Genomic DNA, 26,189 nt, shown 5'->3' with positions numbered 1-26,189 from the left:
ATGTCATTTGGTTTTCCCCTATTTAAGACTTATTCACAAATGAGAAAGAGTCAAAGACAACAGAATGTTTTTGGTGTGCTGCTGTTTTATTTGTAGTCATTGGATACAGGCAAAAATAGTAGTTTTGCCAAAAGCAGATTTATTGACCCTATAATGAAACTGCATGCTATGATAGTTGTGGTCATTCCAATCAGTTTTGATTCTATTATCATTTCTGTTTTTGTAGCTTTGAAATGTTATGCAGGTTCTGTTTATCTATCCACAGTAGAGACATCTGACTACTTGGCTGTTTTTGAGTCTGTTCCCCCACCACATAAAACCTATATCTATTTAAGTTTAGCAATATGGAGGTGTAACCTTTGTTATGTTGATTTTCCATGATTTGCCCACTTTAAAATACTGTACCCCATTTTGTTTATTCTACTTATAATTCCCCAAAGCATGATGAATAAAATTTAGCATAATAAATGTACACACCGATTGATATGTGGACAAAACACACCAGGTGTTTGCTTGAATTAACGGTAGGCTAGTGGTTAAGGCGCCGCGCTCTCGCCGCTGTGCCCCGGGTTCGAATCAGGGTTGTGTCAGGAAGGGCATCCGGCGTAAAACACGTGCCAAATGTCAACATGCGAGTCGTCAGTGTGACGATTCGCTGTGGCGACCCCTAAATGGGAAAAGCCGAAAGTGACTTTCTTTCTTTGAAGTACAAGCAAGGTAATAAAAAAGTTTTTAAAGAAAGAAGTTACACTTTATTACAAAAAGAACAAATACTTTAAACATAGTATTACACACCAGTGATATGACAGCTTTAAAATACTTAATTCAAGGAATGGCTGTATTTTCTAATTAAATCACTTCACTGCCCGCACGACAGATCTGCCCCTCTGGCTTCCCAAATGACTCACTTAACTGTTCATGTAATGAGCATGCAATTGCTTTGTAACACAGCTAACCAGCTTGTCTTTGGACATCTCTGAACAAACGAGGAGCCTGTCAAAAGCATGTTATGCCCTTACACCAGCGTGTACAATGAAGCATCACAGTGATCTGTCTTTGGTTTCCTCCCACCTAATTGAGCTTGATGAGCATGACACCTGATAGCCTGCCCTCTCTGGGAATCTCCTCTCAATACTCCTCAGTGACAGCTTCAGTCAAAAATTTTGTGGAACTCTTTGGTGAAGTGCTACGCCACCCTGTCTCATGTTGCGCAAAAACTTTGTGGGGACGGACGTGTGCCAGTTTATCCAAGCTGGTATCATTCCATACCTACACCATTATGGGGTTAACATTACATTAAAGAGGTTCCCAAAATGACCACGGCCACTATGTAGCTCCACCCACCTCATGCATTGTCACTTTTAGTACAATGCTGCTTTGAAGGTAGGAGCAATAAACTATTGCCACAAGGTTTAACTGGTGGACTTACCGGTGGGTGCTGATGCAGCTAAAAAGGGAGATTGAGCATGAAAGCAAGAAGCAAATAATGAGCGATGTAATCTGCATACCCACACTAAACAGCTTAACCTCTCACACATCCAGGGGATACAATTTTTCCTGTAAAGCTATTCAGCTCCATAGAGAAATGAGGCCAAGAAGCAGAGGGATGGTGCACACCTGATCCTGTCTTGGCACCCTGCAGTCCCTCTGGGGCTCCGCCTGGGTGGCCAATAGGCCTACACATGATGAGGCAGAGGCTTCGGGGGGGGACTGGGAGTGCAACTAATCTCAGCATTTACACTCCTAATACTAAAATTGTTCTTAATTTTAGGCAAATGCTGATAGACAAGGCTAGAAAAAAAAACACTAAAAAGAATAAACTACTCCTGAAGGACAGGATTTGTTCATATTATGGCTAAAAAAGAAAATAATCAAGCCTTCACTTCCAGCATAAATAAGAATTACCAACACAACAAAAAAAAAAATCCTCTAGCAGATACATAGCAGTTATGGATTTAGTAAAATTATTTATTAAAGGTTGACTGTATGTTGACAGCAGGACAACAAGCATGTAAAAGGCTCTTTATGTTTTTTGTCACTGCCTCGAGTCAACAGTGAGAGATGTGCTCCTCACCTCAGTCTCACATTTCTTGACCACTCTGTGCATTTCCTATGTGAACAGTCAAGCCTGACTGAAGCAAGGCTGCAGAAATCTGACCAACTTCCAGATCAGGTGGAGTCCCTGCCACTTAAACAGGGTAAATTTGTGTTCAGGGGAAGAAAAAGGATCCTAAGCCAAAACAAAAGGTGAGGAGCACATCCACTCCCTTGTGCTGTCAAACAATGCCTTCATTCACTGCCATCTAAATGACATTTAATTTGATTCTGCTGTTGATCTCCCCGATACCCTGAGGGAATCTGATGAGCCGCCAAGCAGCATCATGCACAGGACCTTGAGCGCGCGTCACACACACTCGCTTCCAAATGGTGGAAAACATCCTGAAATAAAATCACAGGTAGCAGGTCCGATTTCACTGGATACACCAGGTCATGTGAGACAAAGGTGGAAATACAAATTGGCTTAACACATCATGTCCATGGACTCCTGAACCCTTCCCAGGAAATCACCTCTTTAAGTTACCTTCGTAGCTCTGTCTTTTTCTTTTTTAAATCAATGAAAATTAGCAGCACACAAACCCAACATTAAAATATAAACATCTGAATTAGATTCTTCACAATCCAAATATCATCTATTGCTTTCTGTGATTTTTTTTTTTAGCTGTGCAAGTAGAGGGAGCTTTGTGCTAAGACCATTTACAAGCAGTGCACAAGTCTTACTTCTTCTCTTCTCTCCACTGACACCTATTGGAAGGCAGAAGGATGAGCCAAAAAGTGACTGAGTGTCGTAGTCGTCAGTGTTAGTAAATTATTATTATTATTAGTTTTGGACTTTTCAATTTGAAAACATCATCAAGGGCTCTGGGAGCTTAACAGACATTTTCAAATGTCTTCTAAAATCTTAGAAATCAAACAGTTAATTGTGGAAGTTAGATTAGTCAGTTGCAGCCCTACTTAATAAAGAGGCATAAATAAATATGTTTGACAATGCTTTTAGCATATGAATATAAATTACTTAGTCAAATAATGAACCTAATGCAAATTGAGTAATAAGATTAAATAGTAAAGTTAATTGTGTTGATGAAAAACTCCCTGCTAACATTTGGGATCTTATTGTGCATTTTGTGAGATGTCTTCTCTCCAGCTGATCCGGACACCCCAGTGACCACAGGGTTACACCAGGACATTAGCGGGGCCTCGCAAAGGAATTAGCTCATTAATGTAATGGTAACGAGATGGAATCAGCCTCCCTGGGGAGAGATATGGCAGGGGCATCTCCGCAGCTGCCTTTTTTTGTAAATCACTCTGCTTATCTGGTAGGATGAGGTGATCAATATAGCAGCATCACTGTAAACAGATAATGTAGCGAGCTCTGGGGCTAGTGTCTGTATAGCAGCACATTAAGCCACACAACCATCCAGAGGACGAAGAGTGATAGGCAGACAGCCAGGCTGCATCTCGACACCAGCTACCGACTTCACTGACCTGAGAGAGCTGCATTGCAAGGTTAAAGTGTGACCTCTCCTGCTTTTTAGATGGTTTACAAAACCAAAACAAAAGTATTCAGTGGAATTTGTCTGAGTAGCCTCCAAAGTTGCTACTGTAAAAAACAAAAAAAACTAAAACAATTTGATGAGGTACATTCTACAAGCTACAGAACAAGCTTTCAGTCTAAACTACAGAACATATTCCATAAAATATATGTTGATAGAATGAGTCTGGATAGATATGTTCGTCAGCGGCTATTCTCTGGTTGAATTCTCAGCTCTCAGCTGGCAAAGCTCTTTAGGCTCCAGCAGTATTAGCAGCAAGCTCCTAAAATAACATTTTAGGCCTTGGGCACACTGTACTGTGCCTGTGTCAACGTGTTAATCTCATGTTTGTGTAAAACTCTGCAGAGAAACCTGTTTAGCTATGAAAGAAGAGATAATTCATGATCGTTCTTTTATAATTATTCATAACTCACTGCAGAGTTGGACTGGACTAGTTTGCAAAAGACAAGAACACATGAGCCTAATCTTCACCTCTCGCATGCTCAATACAGCATGTCAAAAAGATGTCAAATGCCAAGGAGGTATTGGGTGCACTTAAGCTAAAACAACATCATACACAGATACGCAAACAAACTCAGCAAACAAATACTTTTTTTTTTTTTTACCAGAAGACAGTCTCTCCACTTAAAATAACTTTTTTTTTTTTTTTTTTTTACAGGTCAGAAGTCTGCATGGAATTCCCTCAGATTACAGTGACTGAGGAAGAGAGAGTACAAAAAAAAATCAATATACATGTGATGCCCTTTAAAAGCCTTATAAATTAAAAAAATTTTTTTTTTTTTTTTTTTTTTACAGGTCAGAAGTCTGCATGGAATTCCCTCAGATTACAGTGACTGAGGAAGAGAGAGTACAAAAAAAAATCAATATACATGTGATGCCCTTTAAAAGCCTTATAAATATAAAAACATCTGTCCATTAGCAGAGATTCAGAGACCAGTAAATGCTAATGAATGGGAGAGCAAGGCCATTCGAGTCCATTACAGAGTCCCACTAGTGGGTGCAGCAGCCTCTCTGAGGTTATCTACTGGCAGCCCATTCCAGACCCCTAAGTCAAAAATACTCTGCACTCTAAGTGATAGATGGGACACGTGCTTTTTGTGTTTCCAGAGAAAAGAATGAACACAAATTGATTATGGAAATGGAAATGCTTTCCATTTCTAGAAGGGCAGTGCTGTTACTCGATACATTTTGAGACTATTTATTGAGAGGGAGAAACTATAAACACTGATAAAGTAGGTTAGTTAAGATTAGCTCACTCACTTTATGCAATTGCAAAAACAATCACAGACAGAGACAAAAAAGATATATGTTGTCAGTAAGGTCAGAGAAAGGATACAGTGAATGAGAAGTCACTGGGAAGATAGAGTGTAACAGCTTTTGAAGGTGTTGTGAATATCCAGCGAAATCCACAGTCTAAATCTTTCCAAAGTGTTTCTGTGCTTCAGGCATTATGAGTGGAATCAAAAATCCAAAAATCAAAGTCAACAATCTGCACCCACAGCAAATTCAAACTAATTAAGCTTTTGGGCAAATTTAACTGCAGAGAAGTTGCTGCCAGTGATTACGATGTACACGAAGTCATAAACGCCTTGATCCATTTTTGTTTTTTTAACATTTTTGTTGATATACTAACAAATTTCAACTTTTCATGAGCTAACAGCTAATTTTCAGCTTTGTGGCAATGCAGTTTTTATTTCAATAGATTTATAAAAGAGAAAATAAGAACTGATGAAACTGTTCCTTGTGCTGCTTTAAGGGTAACAAAAAGAGAATGTGTAATATTCAGTGGGGTCACACAGGTACTGCTCATCAAAGGGCACTTCTAAATGCAGGCCCACAAGGAAGTTCTGTCATTGCAGAAAAACATCCTTCCACACCTGTTCCAGTCCTGAGAATGAAGCTAAATTTAGACTTCCACCTACTGCCCAAGATCATACTCAACAACTGGTCAGCATTTCCAAACAGAACCTACTGTATCCGAAGCTAAAGAGTCAGCTCACCTTGTTGGTTTGAAACAGAAACCTGAATAAGTCAAGATAATAAGGGGATAGCAACTTATTCTTTGTGTTGATTTGGGTATCAATTCATACAAACATACCTAAGCACACCTTCCATTTTTATGTAATTCTATTTACCTTTATGTAAACCGATACATGAATTATTTTACTTTTGTGATGGTACTCACTTGAGAGGAATACGAGGAACTGCAGTGGGCGTGGAAGCGGCAGTGACAACCTGCAGAATCTGTTCCAGAGCCGACAGGCCGCCGCCCACTTGGAAAGCCACTTGGTCTGCATTGTTCTGGTGAGGCGAGAACAGACAGAAAAGAGATGTACAGTCAGGAGACAATGAGCCACTGGCCGGACAGGGGATTACATGGCTCTCACCAGTGAGGGAACCTATCTTGCTCCTACAGGGGCAAGGGACTGAAATCTGAAACAAAGTGATCCCTAAAGTATTCCTGTTTAATCTCAAAAGTGCACAACCTGACTCCACCCCACAGCAGTCAAGTTTCAGTGGAAGGCAAAATGCTCTGCAGGCTCCAGTCAGCACCAGGGTGGTCTCAACAGAGGGCCACAGACTAAGTGAAACTGAGAAAATGCCACTAAGCCAAACAAAGAACAGCGCAATTAGAGAACCTGAAAATGAACACGGTCATTCTAAGAGGACAAGGTACAGAAAACATTGGAATATTACATTCAGACCAAAACTGATAATGTATTAGATTGAAGTAAGATTCTGCGATTTAATTTCTTCAACCGTCATGCCAGCATTTATGGGGAGTAAAGAGCAACGCAATTCTGTTGAGAGATTTTTCTTCTTTTAGTACTGTGGAGCACCAGCCTTTTCTTACAACCTGATTTCAAGGTGATTCATTTTATTTTAGACCACAAATCTTAGTACAGACATTGTGCTGGACACGAGTTTATCAAATACACAAATGAAGGGTCAACAGAGGACATGGAAATGTGAATGAACACATTATTTGTCAGAAACTGAATGTTGAAAGCTCTTAAATCAACAATACAGAAATACATTTTAATCTGATGTAATTACAGACAATCATACAGTAAAAAATACCAAACTGAGTGAAATAGAGATACAATATAGAGTACAGTTATTTTTGCCTTGTGCAAAAACTACTGAGTGTTTATGTCCATGCAAGAACTTTGTTGTTATTTCATTATTTTAATGAGAAAGCTCAACTTCTTTTGCCTGTTTTCTGGTCAGCAGTAGTTCTGATGAGAACATTAGTTAAAAATGGCTTCATTTCAAACTACCATGTTTATAATCATTACTGTAAATCAATTTTGAACTCAACTATTATTTTTATTTCAAGTTGGGTCCACTGGTTGTTGATCATCCTTTTCTTCCCCTCACTTCACTCAAAAGCAGAACACAGATAAACCTAGACGAGGAAAAGCTACATCATTGCAGTGCATATTATTTGTGAACGCCTGTAAATAGTGAGGTCCTGTCCTCATGTGATGATAGCCTAATTATCAGTAGGCCAGACGATGCTGCTACAGTGTCTTATATATCAACAAGTATAAAGCCAGGAACAAGTGCTGACTATCAGACATGTTTGTGCCTGGGTCGACAGGGAGCAGAGGAGCTGGAGGGGAGCTGCTGATGGAGGGCCTTCTTCACACAACTGCAGAGGGCTGTGTTACACTGCAGGTCACTCCTCCACCTAATGAGGTTACAGGCTCCTCACTGCTGTGACAGCACTAAAATCCAGCCACTTCACAGTGCTTTTGTTCCACAGATGGGAAGTTGCCAACAAGTCTGAACACACAGAGAGAAGCGCTTTACCAAATTACAGATAAGCTCTTCGTCTGTCATTCATCCCTGCTGCTGAGGTAACAGCACTTCGATTCCGGTGATAGACACACAGAGGACGCAGTGAACAATCATTTAGGGTTTTGGGGAGGGAGGAATTAAACACACCAAAAGACTCTTGGCCTTCAACACAATGAGAAACATCACAAAGACAATCTCAAGATTCCAAGTAGTGCTTGTAAAAAGACCTAATTATGACTTCCGTTCTGTAAGTTGCCAGCAGTTTCCATGCCTAATCAATTGGGTCTCAGTCACTGAGCTTGGCTTAACCTTTCTCTTAAACCGGCCATCAACACGCCTACCTAAAAGCTTCTTGGCTAAATGAGAAAAGGCAGCTCTTTCATAGCAGCTTATCAAATGGTATTAAAGAGGGTAACTGGGATATGCCCAGTCCTGGCTGTCTCCTGTGAAAACCAGACAAGAGTTGCTTGGCTAGTCGGTGCCTTTTTCTGCTCTGCTGACAGATTTATCTGTTGTGATGATGGAACAATATGAGTAAAGAGGATTAAGTTCAAACTACCCGACATACTATCTTCAGGTGGTCTATGCATGCAGTGGTCCACAAAACACAAAAAGGCACCCGAGTATTACTGTGAGGAGACACTTCCCCAAAAACACGCTTAAATTAAAGGCTTGGTTTGCATGATGAGAGCTCTGTGGCGTGCGAATGTTGAGCCATGTGCTGTGAAAAGCAGCTGACTTTAAAGCAAATGAAACAAGCATCTGGTCATTATATATCCTTTCTATAAACCTAACCATACAGGGTAACAGAGATCAAGTTTGTGTGTAATTACAGTGACAGTGTATGTACACAGCAAGTTGAATTTGCATACAAACTTAACAGGATGAAAGCAATGTCTTAGTAAGGTCAGCAAGGATTCATGAATTATATTCCTACAGTTATATTAAGATTCTCAACCCAGTGCACTTAAAGGGATACTCCCAACATTTTGGGAAATGATATTGCATGGACTGCCATGAAATCTGAAGGACATTCATGTCTTCCTCAGGATATATGAACAATGTTGGTGTTCTTTTAACTTTTCATCTGGTGCCAACATAATCTTTATTTGACCAATTCATTGGTTTATGACCAAATGCCTGCAAAACCAATGACACTGCTGTTACCCTGCACTGCACTTTGCAAACTGCAATCATGAAATGTTAAATTTGCTGAATGTTAACTTAAGATAGTAGAATATGATATTCACACACTGCACCGGTGGGGTGCTCATGTGGGCCGCCCACATGAGGGTGTCAAGCCCCTGGTGGGGCTGTAGGGTTCATTTTTCAACACTGTTTATTTTGGTTTGTGTGTGAAAGCAATAACTGTGCCCTCAGCAACATGCCAATAGAAGGTCGGTGGCATCGAGTTGGTTGCACCCGCTGATGCATGGAGCGGCCAAATCCGCGTGGCTAAGTTGTGCAGCTGCAGCCAATAGAACTTGGTCTTGCTCTGACAGGCTAGCTTGGCATGCCAGGCCGCACCGGAGGCTTTTGAGGGTGAAACGGATGCATTGTTTACACAAGCCCAGTGAGTCTAACGCTGCCCGGGCACGGTCGAGCCCGAGGCAAGCGGCACACACTGCGTGAGTGTCCTTAGCTGATATTTAGCACCCACAACAGCACACCCGTGGTGGGTTGATCGGTTTTTGGAAACTGGCCATATAGAGTGTAACTGTTTAGCATGGTGGCTTAACACATTACGGTTGGCTAGGGGTGCCATTCACTGACAATGAGGTTGGCTTTCGATAGCCAATGGTCGTGCAGTAGGGCGGCGCAGTGGTTAGTGCTGTTGCCTCACAAGAAGGTTCCGTGTTCAAGCCCAGGCCGTCCTAGGGCCTTTGTGTGCGGAGTTTACATGCTCTACCTGTGCCTGCATGACACCAACATCACAGCTGCAAGCCACATTGGCTGGCGTAATGGAATAGGAGCTTCTGAGAGCTACGTGGGGGAGGCGCACCCCATAGTGAGAACCTGAGCGAATGCTTGAAAGAGAACCGACTACAACTTTACTCTGCACTTTTAAGCCATGAGATGACTCCTTCTCAACCAAAACAAAGACTGAGATAAAGACAGAGTGTGACAGATCACCCTCTTCTCACATGAATTTCATCATTATACAGTCTTATAGAAAAGCCTGAGAGTTGTAAACAGAGCTCTGTGGGCCAAGACAACTATAAACCACAACAAGGCCACTAGAGTAAACATCTTAAGGTCAAGTATAAACTTGGGTGTTTACACGGCATAATGGCATATGATTTAGTGCATTATGTGAGCGCAGGGCAAGAACGGAAATGAGTAATTCTACAAACTGTGTTTATTCAATGAAATGAGCCAAGATTAATCAAAGGCCAGTTTGGGGCATATAAAAACATACTGTACCGCATAAACCACAGACAGCCTTCAGTTAAAAGTAATATACAGAGAAGCTTAGAACCATTTCATTCCCTATTGGTGTTGTGGTGAGGAAACAAAATGAGGCTGTTTCAGACTGGTTTAAATTAACTGTAAATGTGACACCATTAAGGTTGAAACTAAAATGATTTTATTAATACAACTTAAAATGTTAATTTGATTAATAATAACAAGTCTGGAAGAAGAATATTTTGCTCATAAAGAAGGAACAATTCTAAATGGAACTAAAAAGCATGCCGCTCTTTTTTTCAACTGCTGGTCTGGGCTGTATCTGTCACTTTGTTTGAGGCCCAAACAAGAAGCCCTGTTCTCCTGCCACTATGCCCTTCACCTTCCCCCACGTCCCCTGATACAACTCCCACCAGTGCCACTGGTCAGCGCGACCAGTCTTTGACAGCTGGCAAATGAAAATGTAAATACTGTCTGCAACCATTGGTTCTCAGAGCACCAGGTTTCTTACCTGCCATTTATGCTGCCCTTTACTAGACAGCCTATAATTGAAAGCAGTGGTAAATACTATGGGCTATACAAGTGATTAAAAAATAAGGCAAACGTGCTCAAAAATTAAAAAAGCAGAACAATGGGAAACTTGCTCTTTGTAATCACCCAAAGTTAAAAAAAAAAACAGGTCTGAAACAAAATAGGCCATTAGAGGCCACAGAGGGAGAAACACACGGGGGTCAGAGACGAGACACTGCCTAGAAACCTAGGGAGAAGTGCGGGGTGGGGGTGGGATCCCACAGCATTGCAAGAAACAACTGCTGGGTGTTGTCTAAGGAATTAGTAGAGAAAGTGGAGACTGAATCAGATATGGGGGAGGAAAAACAAATCTCTAGGTGACCAAATGACACAAGAGATTCTTGTTAGGTCAAATAATCTAAACGGTCCCAACTTGAAGTGACTCGGGCCTGACAGCCATGCTGACGAAGGCTCTATTTGTTTGACTTTGTCCAGGGATTAGAGAGGGAAGTGCTCCCCGGGCTGCCTCATTGGCCAATCACGGTTCTACACAGCTTTGAGTGGATGTTTTTATAAGACGCTGTGAAGCAGAACTTGACAAAACAGTTTAAAATGTACTTAAAACTGAAGTAATAAAACAAAGCCAAAGCACTCGAATAGAGCCTTGATGTGCCTGTGACACCGCTGTAGAACAGAGCAAATCTCCTCTGACCTCTGACCTCCCTGTGGGCATATGTGAAGCTGAGGGAGGAGCGCTCATGTAGTGACAGCTTGTGAGCTACTCACATCACACTGTTCTCCTCCTCTCTCCTTACAGGACGCTGTGCCACCCACCTCAGCCACCTCTTTCTTTACCTCTCTGGGGAAATTCGGTAACAGCCTCTTTAGCCGTCCCCCTCGCCACTGCCGGGACACCATAATCTCTCGGTCCCCTCCCCCACAGGAATCCACAGTGTAGTGATATCATGGCTTGAACCAGAACTTGTCATGAAATTTATGCCTCATTACAGGAAGTGGGCTGTATATTTCTCCTCGTCATAAACACTGTGGCAGGTATTTGTCCTCCCAGTCTCCAATTGATATGAATTTTACTGTAAAAAGCACCATGCAATATCTTAACCTCTGGGACATATGTTTCAAATAAACTATAGTTATAAATTTCTACCATTATGTCTGACAATTATATATATTTATACAGCTACAAAGAAGTGTAAGAAAAAAGGGTTAGATCTCTGAAAAAAATGTCTCCTCTCTTGTCTTGGTTTAATATAGTGCATCAGTGGCATTTCATCTGGAAATCCAATTTACCATTGACTAAACCAGTGACATCTGACTCATGGACGCCACAGACACAAGACAATGCCTGCTCTCGTGCTAGGAAGCTCCTTTATTGATACCATGTGCAAAATGAAAACACAGTTAATCTGGTTTTCATTAGCCAATAACCAAAGGCAAGTTGGTTTAGAGTAAGTGATACTCTATAGTGGGAGGGTGAAAGAGAGGGATCCACAGCCAAACATCACTGAAGAGAGAGACGCCAAAGGGCTGGTATGACCTGTGCACTGCTTGCACGCCGTGGTGTCAACAGCAAAGCAACTACACTGGACACTCAGACCAGAATGTTATGCACCCTAAAGAGATCTGAGGTGGTAACAGGCAACTATGAATCACTGTAACAGACATCTATCATAAAGATATTAAGGAAATGGGTACATAAAATCACTAATCACTAATGTTAAACCAAGAAAACATGCATATAGCACAATCACACTGACCAAGTGATCTACCTGTTTCTCTAAGATACGAGAAATCTCTCCAAGAGTTCTGTCCAGACCAGAAACTTTGTTGCTGGCCCACTGGCCGCTGTCTTGGCCCTGCAGCTGCTTCAGCAGGTCCTTCACCAGGCGCTGCAACCTGAACATACAGGAGTCAAATATTATTATGAATCCATTTACCAACGTTTTTTAGGTAGTCAAAAAAAAAAAAAAAAAAAATCAATGTATCAGGTGTCTCAAATATAAATATCTGTCCATTTTCTTAGTCTTTTATTAAAGTAAATCAAATATCTTTACATTTTGGAGTTTTGTGGGGGAAATAGCAAAATAGCAGAAACTATTTAAAGATATGAGTTGCTTTTAATTTAATGGAAATAACTGTCAAGTGCAGCCCTAAAGCTGAATTTATCATCTTGCATTTTGAGAAACTGTGATAGGCATTGCTAGTGATAACTCAAAAAAAAGCAGAGCAGATTAATATATAGTATAAGTGGGTGACTTGTACATCCACAGCTTTATAACTAGTGCAAAACGTTAAAAATGTGAACCTTCAAATTCTGAAAAAGAAAGCACTTACTTGGCCTTGTATGGAGAGTCAGGGACCTGTGTCTTTGCTTCCATTGAGATCTCATATTCCTTTGCTCTGCGGAGGAAGAGGGGAAAAAGTCTTTGAATCCAAGAAAAATGTGGCTGGCCTGTCAGTACAGAACACAGCGGACGAAAGTGTGAAGGGAGAGAGCGATACATTGAGCCTGTTTATTTGGCCTGTCAGCCATTCACCAAGAAACTTGGCTTAAAATAATCAGACACCGACTCTGTAGGGACAAGTGTTTTGCTGCCATAGACTCGTCTCATGAAGACCTAATTCTACCTGTAAATCCTCCTGCCTTTGAGTTATTTTAACAAGGGAGGCTCAGGTTTTACTTCTCTCCTTGCCAAATAAGCAGTTAATGGAGGTTACAAGCAACACAACCAATGTTTTGAATGTGTGACCTCCTGAAAGGTCATGGGGGACTGGAATCTCTGTGGCATTACTCCAACAGCCAGACGCTAAGAAGCACAAACTCTGTCTGTGTGTATGCATCTCGGTAATTAAATGGTGGATTCTATCTGTCAATCAAGCATTCCCAGACATGATAAGTAACTATTGATCAGCGTTAGACAGAGCACCTTCCGGTTACCCATTTCCAGTCTGACAGAATCAGGCATTTCTTGGAAGACGACAGGTGAATGTGTCCCAGAAGAGTAGACCAAGAACAAACAAAGCCTGATTTACTGTTTACAATCTTTTATATTCAAGAGCAGTCATGGAGACATCCAAAACCTTTTAACTTTTCAGCCAGAGTATAACATATATTCTAGCATTCAGACAGAAAGTACCGTCATTATTAATTTGCTGTTGCATATGTACTTAACAGTTTAGGATTAAAGGTAAAATCTAAACAAGCAAACTATAAGATGGTGCATATTAATATCAAACAAAAGTTAAAAAAAAATGCATATACATGTTCCTACTGCATAAAATGTACATGCCACAAGACAAAGCTGTGAGTGAAGATAACTATGCATGTGTTAGTCTTCAGTATTAATTAACTGAATACTTTTCACAGATTTAGAAAGGCTCGATCTATATTTGCCCTGTTTATCATTCATGATATTACAATATTACTCTCTGACAGGTTTAGAACTAACCAGGGAGCAAGTGCTGAGCAGATCATTATTGCCAGGAAGCCAGGCATCAATTGAAATGTCATAACCACAAGTGAAACGGACAGAAACCTAAAATGTTACTAATACATCAATAACTCAATGTACTTAAATGTTTAAGAACCATTTAGCATGTATGTGCACTGTTAAGGACTTGTGTTCATGTACAAGCAGGAGCCTTTCCCTCTAATCTAAGGCTGCAGACTGAGTCAAGTGAGTTAGTGTCATGCTTACCACCTCAATACTGTATTCCATACTCCACATAGGAGTGTCTTTGTATACACATCACCATCCAAGTCTGAATACAAACACACCACCACACTGGCCACTCTGTCCTGAGTGAACCACAAGCAACCAGCAGCTTGTACCAGAACATTAGTGGAGACTTTGGTTTCCAAGCTCAGAACCCATGCTAACGCTAACTGACAGGCTACTTATAGGAAATTTTAAAGCATATTTTCCTTCCCAAAACACTTGTTATTAGAGCAGCTTAGCCAAACCGCAAAACAACAAACATGGGGGTTAATATGTGTACACTGCTTCATGACAGAACAGGGCTGCATGACAGCCTAGTGAAAAGTCTAGTGAGAACCACTCACATTTTACAGACACCATACGGTGTTCCAATAAAACAGTTCATTTCCACCTGGTGGGGAAGCAGCTCACCTTCATGTTTACTGGAGCTCTGTGTTATTTATGACCCCTGAAATCATGCTGCCTCTGAGTGCTAGTCTCAGCTGGGGTGGTGCAGGCATAATGGTGGGCAGAGACTGATCATGTTGTCACTTTTTCAGTACCGCTTAGCCTCAGAAAGCCAAAAACAGCAGCACTGAAAGCAGCAGAATGGTGTGTAGCTGTCTGTTATTCTCTTTTTGAATAAATACTTTCTCCTAAATGGTGCAATAAGCATGAATTCTCTTTCTACAAATCTCATTCCTGGTCACAGCCAAGAGGCCAAACATTATCAGAGACTGAAAAGACTATGAGGATCATAAAGTCTGTGCACACTACCTGCTGTGATTTAGTCCTCTGCGCTACTGAGGATAGACAGGCAGAGACAAAGAGAGACAGACAGATGTATTACCTGGAGTTCATCCTGGCACGGAGCTTCTTTGCCTTCTTCCGTGCCTTCTGCCGCTCTTCTCCATCCTTCATGTTCTCAGAAGAAACAGAGCTGTCTGTCACTATATCCACAATGTATTTCTTCAATGAAAGATGCTCCTAGAGTAGGAAAAAAACAAAGACGCCACTATAATATTTCTGTTCTTTTGGCATCAGAGGCATAATGAATGTTCACATTAAAAAGGAGCACGGAATGTGTTGTGTGACACGTATCCCTACACCTCTCAATAACACCACTGTATCCTGTAATTACTTCCAAAAGCCTACAATCTTTTGAAAGCCACGCGCCCCTGGACACGCTACAGGGCCGGAGGTGTTGCTTCCTGTCTCGCCCTGTCAGATGATTCTGATATTTCCACCATGAGACAGGGGATGTAACCCAATTTGAACAACATGATGCATGTGCAAGAAACCAATTACCCAATTATGCTGTCATCCAGCACCCCGGAGGACAGGATGGTCTCACAGATAAAGGGTTTCCATTCAGCAATCGAGCTAAACCTGTGTGTGGGATGTCATACCCTATGGTCCCAAGTGTTATCAGTGCACCTGCTGCCTGAATAGGGGTTTTCACTTAAGGTTGTTGGGGAAAAACAGGTGTCCTTGCCTGGGCTGAAGTGTGCAAATGTGAATCAGTGCCACAAAACTATGGATTAAATCTAAAGATTTATCATTTTGACTTAAATGCCAAGGCTTAAACTGGCTTAGTTATTTCATATGACAAATGTTATGTACTTTGTTTTGCATGGTGATTTTTTTTTTTCAGTAGTTGGAAGAGGGTGAAACTCTGTTGGGAAAAGATCTAGTGTGATGACAATTGCAGAGTTGTTAGAAATGTCAGTCAAATCTCTGACTACACCACACCAACTCAGTCCTAATGATGCAAATTGTTAAACTATAATTAACATACTCTTAATCAAAAATAAGCAACAATGTTTTTTTTCTAAAAGTTAAATTTGATTGTTACACACTGAGTAATAAATATTCAATATTAGGCAAACATATGTCAGATTTGAAGCAACACTTTGGTGCATTAGTGTTCGTCACAGTTAACTTATGAATATGTTGGCGTTACTTGGAGACATTAATAATAATTTCTTTTTTTTAAGTCCCAAAGTAATAAGAGTATAGGAGAAAGGGGACGATGATAACCTTGGAAATGAAAAGAGGTGCTGCATGTGAAGGTATTATGTTTCTTAGGAGGGGTGTGTGTCTGTTGGCATGTGCACACCTTTACATCCCGATAAGACAGGTCAGTCAGGACTCACCACCGTAGCTGTCCCTCACTCGGGAGGCAGCTGTTCAGTAATCTCAGTGCACTAGCCACTCACTTAATGAAAGTGTTTCAGTAACCCGCACTTAAATTCACACTGATAACATAAAAGGTATCTCAAATATTAAGTTGTCAAAAAGAGTAAAATGCTGACACGCAGGCTGTGATCCTTTAGCAAATAAATATATAATTTTAACATCCCGTTTCCACTTTCTAGGAGGCTGTTCTGAATGTTTGAGACAATACACATGTAATTTCTATAGGCTCAGTTCATCTACTGTTTTTTGTCACATGTAAAAGTCTGAGAGGTAGGCTTTCCATTTTGTGTGAAACAAACTGCTGTATTTCATGTTGACCATGAGATAAAATATTATACTATGCCAGACTGAGTTACCATCACTACAGTGGTATATATGACATATTTCAATTAAGCAGCAACCGATCAGTGACATTTAAGGAGGAGACAAGTCATAAAAGACCAAAAGAACTATTCGGCAAATTTCTATTTCAACAGCAGCTTCTATATTACAACTAGATTACAGTGTAATCTCAAAACAGTGTAGGGAGGTGGGGAGGGAGAGGCTCGTTTCAGCTGGCAGCCTGGATATTTCAGCAAGGTTCCCAATTTGTCATCAGTACAACTTCAATGACAAGACCTTTAGGGCCATTCGGTACATTTGGGAGGTCTGCTATGATACCCTCTGCAGCTTGGGGAATCTCTCTTCTGGCTGTGTTTACCAAGCAGAACAGAACCATCTTTCCTAAGAGAAACCACCTTTTTTTAAGTTGTTGTGTTTAAAGGTGATCAATAAATAAAACGCTTATATCAGAAACCTTTGATACAGTGGCAAGAACATGTACTGTATGTGAACCTGTTGGAATTAAAACATGATAGTATATACAAACACAATGTGATTAAAATATTAATACAAACAGTTACGATATTTAAACACACCCATTAAACATTCACAGTGCTGTTGAAAATTTTAAATAAACGATCAAATCGCCTTTGGCAGCAACAGCCTCAAACAAGCGTTTTCTGTAGCTGCATATCAGACCTGCATAACGTTCAGGAGAACTTTTAGACCATCCACCCTGACAGAACTGCTTCAGCTCAGCCATATTCCTAGGATGTCTGATGTGCAGTAAACGACTCCCATTAGGTCATTGGTATTGGGTTAAGGTCTGGGCACAGACTGGGCCAATCCAAAATGTGGATTTTCTTAGTATGAAATTATTGTGTAGTAGATTTAGTATGATGTTCAGGCCAGTTTTCCTGCTGCATCTCCCAATTTAGTGAGCAGACGGTCGCACTGACATTATCCTATATAGATCACTGTCCTCTCAATGACAAGCTGTCCAGGCCCAGAGGCAGCAAAGCAGCCCTACACCATGGTGCTCCATATGTTAGACTCCTGAACAGAGATGTTAACCAGCTCCAGCTTTAACTGTCACTCTGGGCTTCTTTCTTTTTAATCTTAATGTGTATTCTACATTGTGTCTTTATTCGAGCACCAACTTCTGGGAAAAGTAGTAGCCACAGTACTAAATCCTCTCAGTTTATAGACAGTAACTGTACACTGATTCTTGTTCATAAGTCCCCCGAGATGTCTTTTTTTGTGAGGCATGGTTCATTATCAGCAGATTTTCCATGTGGGTAACAAACTCAAACTCAAACTGTTTGTGTTTTTAGTGTTTCACATCCTTTTTCAAACCTACACTGTGGATATTTGAATAATGGATTTAATATGGTCAAGAATGATACAATTGTACGTTATTAGTTAAAATAGATTGTTTCAAATGATTTCTTTCCATACATCGATCTAGCTCTGTTGATAGTCATTCAATTTTCATTTTAATTCACAATATTGCAGAAGGAGAAAAAAGGCCAAATATGAAGGCACAGGGCATTTGCTGCCCATTTCTACAGAAAAACTATGGAGCGACCTCTGCACAGTTGAGCCAACCATCCTGATTTTAATTAAAAATCATGAAGAGTTTTGAAGCTACAGTAGGGGATAATAGTTGGCAGCCTATGAATAAAATAGCATACACCAAAATGAACTATAATAGAAATAACAAGGGGGCATAACAATCTAAACCATGTCTCCACCCATTAACCTATTGGACAGATTGATTATTTTTAACATGCCAAAAGAAAAAGTAGTTCTGGATATAGATTAAAAATACTGCAATGACTAATATCAAAATCCAGTAGTAAAACAATTAATACAAACTGTATGACATTTAGATTTAGCCAGCCAAGGACTTAAACTTAAGACTGATCAGTATTGACAGTGAGATGCAATGTGAGAAAACCATAAAGACAGTTATTTGTAAAACTACAACATATACAGTAGAAGACATACAGCAAATGTATATGAAGTAGTGTTCTTACACGTGCTGTTTATAGTGCTATATTGGTGAAGTGCTTCTTTCCATTGCCTTGTTTATCATACTGTCAAACAGGCGGAAAAATGACCTGCATTTGGAAAGGAAATTATTTAGACAAAAGGAAGGAAGGGGTATCAATTATTTCCCACTGAAAAAAAGCTTTGAAAGAAGGAGCTGTCAGGGCCAAAGGTGCTGTGTATAGCACCAACAGTTGTCAGCCTCACAATGAGCACTGCTGAAAAGCCAATCTCATATTGCAGCCTGAGAGGTTACCTTGCATTAGCGAGCTGCCTTCCCATGGAAAGCAGCCCTATGACAAAAACAGCCTGGAGACAAGGGGGTGATGTCACCCCTCCACTGAAGCACTGAACCCTTACTGTGTACATTTTAAGGCCCATTTGTAATCTCACAAAGCCCGTAACAGAGCCGTGGCCAGCATATAAGGGGACACGTAAACAATAATAAAGACCATGTCATAAAAGACCATCGCTGTATCTTTTTGTCTTTTTACATGACAAAACAGCAGTATTCTTTGACAGGATGAGTGGCTGTTTGTTCCTGGCAGGGCGTAGGTGATACGTACCACTTCCTCATCAGAGAGCTCCCGTCCCTGGATGCTGCTACCGTCTCTCACGGCCTGTTGATGCCTCTTGCCCTTGGTATGGCTGAACAGGTGCACTTCAGAGGTGATCTGCAAACACAAACACAGTGGTTCAGAGGTCACTGCTGAGAACTCAGTGAAGACAGAGGCAGGAAAGGGTCAACCAAACCCCATGGGATGCTGGTCAAATACTATACAACACAAGCTTTTCAATGGGACATGACCTGCCTTGTTTGAGCTTTATCTTAAAGTAAAAACTAAGGAAAGGAATTGTGATGTTACATATAGACTATACAAATAAGATGACTATGTTTGTATTACATTTTTACCATCATATTTTAAACAAACCTATACTATACCACACTACATCTCAAAATGTCATACAAAATGTTTTTAAAACGCTTAATTTACTTGCCTTACAATGCAATGCAGGAAAACTGTAGGCTCATAAACACAATAAGGTGTGTGTAGTACAGCAAACAAGCCCATTTAGAATGGTTTGTGCTTAATGTCATTAAATAAAGTCCTGGCTGCTGACCCATCCCTGATCTCTGGTGTCAGATGGTAAATGGTCTTATACTTATATAGCGCCTTTCTATGCTTTTACAGCACACTCAAAGCGCTTCACATTATTCAGCCATTCACCCATTCGCACTCCCAAGCACTCACGCATTCACACACCGGTGACATCACCGGGAGCAACTGGGGGGGTTCAGTGTCTTGCTCAAGGACCTCTCAAGGCTCAAGGCCCCCCAAACTGGCGGCCAAGGTCATCTAACATTTTAACAAGATTCAGTCCTTCACGCCCGACTCTTCTCTTTATCTGATGTTGGTCTGAAGACTGTCCCACCCTAGTTGCCGTGGTAGCTGGCCCATCAGAGATAAATGTGGTTGTGGAATTGTTGCCTGACACTTGAAAAAGCATCATCACACCCATTCATAAATCTGTTTTAAGAGTCCACATTTAATCAGTGCAGTTAAATCCTCATTTAAAAAGTGCCCTCTTCCAAAAATCCTCTGAATCTGCTTCCTATCAGCATTTGTATATATATGCAATCTGCCAAATAACACAGGGGCATTGTCCAGAGCTGTTCAGCAGCAGCAAACATATATTAGCTAATGAGAGTAAAAGTGAGAGTAAAATAATTAAATGAAGGGTAGGAAAACAATTCAAGCTCTTTTGAAAGCAATACAGAGTTTTTATAAACACACCTCTCTCTCTCTATGATAACAGACCTTATAAAGTTGTACTGTTAGACTAAACTGGAAATCAAGGGAACCAATAGATACCAATAAATCCCAAGGCTCCTGGGAGGAAATGAGACATACCACAACACCACACAGGGAGCACTGCTTCTTGCGCTCATATGGTGTCAGTTTGGGGGCGTAGTCTGTATTAGCATGTCGACCACCGCTGAGCTCAGCAGCCTTCTCCTTCCTCTGCTCAATTTGCTCCATATGCCTGCGACTGCTCTCATCATGCTACAGAAGAAACCAGAAACCAGGGGTGTCACTTGGTAAATGAGGATTCCTATGTGGCATCTGTTAGAGATGTATGGTGGCATGGTATAAACTTACCTTCATCTGAATTTTCTTCTGTAGCTCCTCCATGGCCTCCTGTTGAGCAGCACTAAGAGCAGCCAGACGTTCTTCTCGGTCTCTTCAGAGGGGACAACAAATTACCACTAGAATCAAATGAAGACTAGTGCAGCCACCTGTGTATGTGCATTCCTATATTCAAAGGGCATAGGACTACACACCTGGCCCTTTCTCGTGCTGCATCCTCTCTAGCTTTTTCTTTTTCCTGCCTCTGCTGTACGATACGAGCCTCTTGCTCTTTCCTCCGGATCAGCAACTCCTCCACTCTTGCCTGCCTCTCTGCTTCCAAGACCCGTTTACGCTCCTACCAAAGGTGTTAAAGAAAACAGACACGTGACAAACACAGAAATTACTTATGGATAAATTAAATTTGAATGAATGGATCATTGGCTTTTCTATCACCTGCACAGCCTCATCTCGGGCCTGCTTCTCCTCTTGTCTCCTCTGTCTCTCCTCCTGCAGCTCGTTAAGGCGTTGCTCATACTCATTGAGCTTGGCCAGGGCATCATGCCTCTTGTTTTGGGCTTCCAGGGTGTTGATAAAAGCGATTTCATTCACCTATACAGACACATATACTTATGCATGAGGACATAAAGACACACAAGGTATACAACATGTACAGTACATAACCATGAATGCATACATAGACGTGGGCCTGGGGGTGCCAGTTTGCTTGTCTATAGGTAAATACTGGAACCAATGAAATGTGTTAAAAATAGAAACAATATTTTGGCATGCATCAGCAAAACCCAGTGGTCATTTTCAATGTGCACCATTCGTCAAAAGTTTGGACACTTTTCTCATTCAATGGCATGTCCAAACTTCTGACTAGTGTACACTGTGTAGCATGAATGTAATGTTACACTTTAAGTAATAAAAGTATGACTGCAAATGCCCTACTTTATTTGGAAATTTCCTCAGCTGTCACACACATTTGGCTCTATCTTTTTAAAGGATCCCCCCCCTTATACCTTGGCTTCTTCTTCTTGGGCCTTCTTCACAATCGCCTGGAGCTGCAGCTCTCGCTTAAATTCTGCATGTAACAGCTTTTCCTCCATCATCTTCCGACGTTGCTCCAATAACTCCTCCTTCCATTTCCTCACCTCCTTCTCCTATAGAAATGGAGAGTGAGAAGCAGGAGTGTTAAAAAAATAAAACTGAAAAATAAAAAACTACAACAAAACAAAAAATTGTCCAGGACAACACAGACAATGAATTCATGATCTATCAGTTGCTACCCTCTCCAGTGTGTTCATGTGGGGATTAACGGGAATATACAGCACTTCATGTATTTATGTGGATAATCCTGATTAATTCTAGGACTCACTCATCCTGCTTGAGTATAAAAACAAACTTCATGAAAGGCTGTTGATTTTGGACTGGGGTCTTTCTCACAACTGCCTGCAGCCAGCTGGCCTGGATGCGACTGAAGGGGGGTATAATATTTAGTGTTTCTATCGGGCGGTGCGCTGACAGGACCTCTCGTTGAGAGTCAGGCTGGGCTTAGCTTGCATGCAGTTTCTTTAGGATGCTTTCCATCATCTCATAGCAGCTTTCTCACCCTCTCCAAAAGCTTCTGCAGTTTGAGAGTCTTTTCCTCCCGGAGTTTGTCCCGGAGCTGCTGCGCCTTCAGCTGTTTCTCCTCATGTTTCTTCTTCGACTCTGCAATGGTTCTGTCAGAAATATGGAAACAAGTCATTCATCTCTTTCTCTACCCTTATCAACAATGTGCAAGGCAGACACAGACTGACAGGCACTAGGGTCTGTTTAGCCGTTCTGGGTGGCAACCTTAAAAAGAAACTGAGGTCAGACACAAGTAAGTGGGCTTTTGACATTCAGGCTGTTGGGTTAAATCCTTGTCAAAGTAAGGTGAGGGACTTGCAAATGAGTAGATTGTGGTGCTGTTCAGGAAGGCACTAAACAAGAACAGAGACTCATTGCATTGTGTGAGTACTGTTAACTGTCAAACATAAACTAAGCAGAGAGTTGAAAAGGGAACATGTGCTCAATCAAATCACTGCATTAAAAAGTTATTGCACCTTTTGCGGGATGGTGAAGACAATTTCTCATGCATGTGGATTCCATGTCCAGGTGGTCGAGCAGGTTCCTCTTCTACCATGTCCCCCCATGAGGTACTCTGACGCCATGTCTCCCGGGCTACAGGAAACCCAAGCAAAGAAAATGAATAGACCTAAATGTAATGCTGCCAATAGAAACAATGAGATTTCAATGTTTATTTACTGTGCATGTTGACCTCCATACTGTACCGTCATAATCTGCTAACATGTCAGTCCAATCCATATTCACTCCGCAACATCCATTGCCAATGCTAGCCTGTAAAGAGAAACTGTTTTAATATATCAACACTAAATTAAGTCAAATAAAAAAGGTGATAAACATTTACAGTATAAATGATTGAATCTCACAGAGAAGTCACTTTCGTTGTCAGTCTCCAGGTCATTGTTCTCAGCCTGAATCTCTCTGGTCAGCTGCTCTTCCTCAGCAATTGCACTGGCGATGGCCTCCTCGTTGGCCTTCTCCAGTCGGTCGGCGAGCTCCTCTTTCTTGGCCAGTACCTCTGCCATGGACTCGGGCTGAACATATGGCACAGATACCTCCTTACACAGACATTTCATACTTCATAAATATTATGATATCCAAAAAAAAAAACATAGTGAGTGACAAGAAAAATAGAAAACACTGTTATGTTGTTGCTGACTGTGGCAGCAGGTATTTTATTTTTCTGGTCACTGAGTGTAAATAATGAAATAAAAGGTTGAATGTGGTTAATATTTCTAATTAAACAAAAAGTATTCAATGTGTAGCACCTGTAACAATATATTTTTGCTTCTGTGCACTTGGCCTGATTTGTGCATAATTCAAAGATTGAAGGGAACACCATATCAACTCAGTCACAGTGTGTACGACACAATCACCACAAGAATCACAAGTGAGGAAGCATTCGGTAGTCATGCAGTGCACATTTACTGTGAGGATGAAAAGATGGTGGAAGGAGGCAACTGATGGTCTAGCTCTGTCAAACCAACAGTTCACTTCAACCTTTTTAAGTATTTTAGGAGTTTATGGATTTTGGCAATAATAAGAGAATGGCTTTTTACTCCAGAGTAGCAAATACTCAGTTAAACAGTTATAGATGACTGTTTAACAAGACTATGTGCCTTTTACATGTGGTATGCATAGGAAGGTTCAAGTTTGGGATTTAAATCCTGAGTATGGCCTGGGCAAAAACTACATCTACACTGATGCCAAATATGAGGCCAAATAGCCTTCACTGTAAATCTGGGTTGAAGATTTTTCCACAAGATTTCATTCACTACCTGTCAAAATCAGATAATATCCCACTTACAGGTGTAGTCACTCTTCATTAAGCATATAGAGCTCTGTGTTTACACACTCCATGATGCTTAATAATAGTGACAACACCTGATATAGGCAGACAATGTCTGCCAGCGTTCTGACAACAGGTTGTATTCAAGATAGAAACCTAGGCCAGCTTCTACAGCATTTTGTTGGCAAAGAATTATAAATGTAGCCAAAATAACTAAAATCAGTTGAGAAGATATTCTTGGGAAATACCCTGGAGCACTTGCTTGAGTATAAAAGCAATCGACTCACAGCTATTCTTCACAGTGACTAGTACTATAACAACACTACACAGAACTATGCAGTCTTGCCTGCACATTTGGTCTGGAGGTTTGACTTTGTTTAGGCGGTGAAGGACCCTTGGGGACCCTTGGCTCTCCCACCCTCCCCTCCCTCTGCTCCTCCATCTCTCAGCACTCACAGTAGAAAGCTCTGTGGGGTCCAGCACACTCTCCAGTTTCACCGCTGCCATGGGAGTCTCAGCCTGTCCTGGAGCAGATGTGGCCATGCCCTGTGACGGGCCTCCCTCAGCCCCAGTGTCCCCCAAGGCCAACAGTGCACCAAGCCCATCCATCTGGGGTAGATCTGGGGATGGGGAACAGGCCAGAGCAGGGACTGGGACAGATAAGGTAATGGCAGTTGGTGGGACTATGGCTGAGGATGGGATGGGCTCTGGGACTTGGGAAGGGGTATGATCTGTTATGAGAGGAGGTGTGTCTTCACAGCGTGCGTCGACACACTGCCCCAAGTCTTGTACACTCTCTGTTGCAGGCTGCACCGACAGTCACACACAAACAAGTGCAAACTCAATTAAAGACATGCAATACAAGCAATTTCTGAGAGCAATAACAAAAAAACAAAAAAAATTCATATCTGTCAACGCTCAACACACAGCTGAAAACACAAGTCATGCAGGGAAGCTGGTACTAACATGCCCTAAAGATTGAATTATGATCCAAATAAGCAGACAGATTAGAAGTACTGATTTGCATTTCAAAATTAACACACTATTGCCAAGTGTGTTTGAGGCATTGGTGGAGTATTTATTTCACGAGAGTGAAAATGGGTTTCTGCCTCTGAAATGTCAGTGTACAATCAATTGCCTTTATAGATGATATGCCTGTCTGGACAGTCTGTCTATGAATACCATGGAGCCCAAAACAAAAACAAATGCGGCCGATAAAATGAGCTAGTGTTACTCTACTTCTTGTGAATAATTGATATCCAGGGACTGCTCTGGGAAAAAGACGTCACAAGGTACTGAACCTCAGTACCTCAATCATGCCTCCATTCTCTGGACATCCAACCTCCTCCGGGGGGTCGGGCTCCGCAGGGACTTGCTGCTCAGTACCTGTCTGGACTACGTCCTTGGCTGGGGGATACTGAGGGTGAAGTTGCTGTGGTTCCTGTGACGGCAGATGTGACTGGTTACCCTTGGTGATGTCCTGTTTTGGGGTGACATGAGCCAAGACAGGACTGACCTTGGCAACTATGGCAGCAGAGCGAGGCTTGGCAGCGCGCCCTCGCTGGACGGTCTCCCATCCCTCAGCATCCTTTTTACCTAGAAAACATGAAATTCTGTTTCTGTGCTCTCTATATTAGAGGAAACCACATTTTCTGTGTGTAGAGTCTGGGGTCAACTGGAGGGGGATTTCTTACCGGGTTTTTCTACTGGGTATGTGGTTGGCTGATTGGAGCTAGAGACAGGATGAGTGCACTTGACTCGGTCTGCCCAGCTGGGGCCTGTGTGGGAGAGCCGGGCTGCAGCCAGTGTAGGTGGAGGACCACTGAGTAAGAAAGACACATATCATGCATGTGAACAAGCAACTGTGCACCTGCACAGTAAAGCCTTTACTGTCAACAGGTAGGATTTTTGGATTTATTAAATCCTGACTCTGAACTCCCACTGTGCTGCCTGTCTTGAGACACATCAGCTGTCTAAAGACGCCCATCTACCCCCCCCCCCCCCCCCCCCACCACAAAACCCCCACCAAAACCGTAAA

General features: G+C 41.6%; 1 protein-coding gene across 4 annotated transcripts in view; it reads right to left on the bottom strand.

Moving 5' to 3' along the window:
* The window catches only part of scaper (S-phase cyclin A-associated protein in the ER), a 54,512-nt gene that overhangs the window by 17,217 nt on the left and 11,106 nt on the right, over window positions 1–26,189 (bottom strand). For 2 of the 4 annotated variants that reach the window (XM_020612669.1, XM_020612686.1), the window contains exons 7-23: window positions 25,846–25,973; window positions 25,461–25,747; window positions 24,608–24,958; window positions 23,229–23,396; window positions 23,070–23,136; window positions 22,842–22,959; window positions 22,364–22,475; window positions 21,774–21,914; window positions 21,205–21,360; window positions 20,964–21,106; window positions 20,782–20,863; window positions 20,533–20,685; window positions 19,186–19,293; window positions 14,898–15,034; window positions 12,684–12,749; window positions 12,119–12,245; window positions 5,797–5,912 (exon numbers count right to left, since the gene is read on the bottom strand). In XM_020612669.1, coding sequence (XP_020468325.1) covers window positions 5,797–5,912; window positions 12,119–12,245; window positions 12,684–12,749; window positions 14,898–15,034; window positions 19,186–19,293; window positions 20,533–20,685; window positions 20,782–20,863; window positions 20,964–21,106; window positions 21,205–21,360; window positions 21,774–21,914; window positions 22,364–22,475; window positions 22,842–22,959; window positions 23,070–23,136; window positions 23,229–23,396; window positions 24,608–24,958; window positions 25,461–25,747; window positions 25,846–25,973 — 2,460 coding nt within the window. The remainder of the gene's footprint in view (window positions 1–5,796; window positions 5,913–12,118; window positions 12,246–12,683; window positions 12,750–14,897; window positions 15,035–19,185; window positions 19,294–20,532; window positions 20,686–20,781; window positions 20,864–20,963; window positions 21,107–21,204; window positions 21,361–21,773; window positions 21,915–22,363; window positions 22,476–22,841; window positions 22,960–23,069; window positions 23,137–23,228; window positions 23,397–24,607; window positions 24,959–25,460; window positions 25,748–25,845; window positions 25,974–26,189) is intronic. The other 2 variants (XM_020612679.1, XM_020612693.1) reach the window with 2 other exon arrangements.

This window comes from Monopterus albus, unplaced genomic scaffold, assembly GCF_001952655.1.
Source record: "Monopterus albus unplaced genomic scaffold, M_albus_1.0 scaffold5.1, whole genome shotgun sequence".
Lineage (NCBI taxonomy): Eukaryota > Metazoa > Chordata > Actinopteri > Synbranchiformes > Synbranchidae > Monopterus > Monopterus albus.
This window is presented reverse-complemented; position numbering and strand designations above follow the sequence as displayed.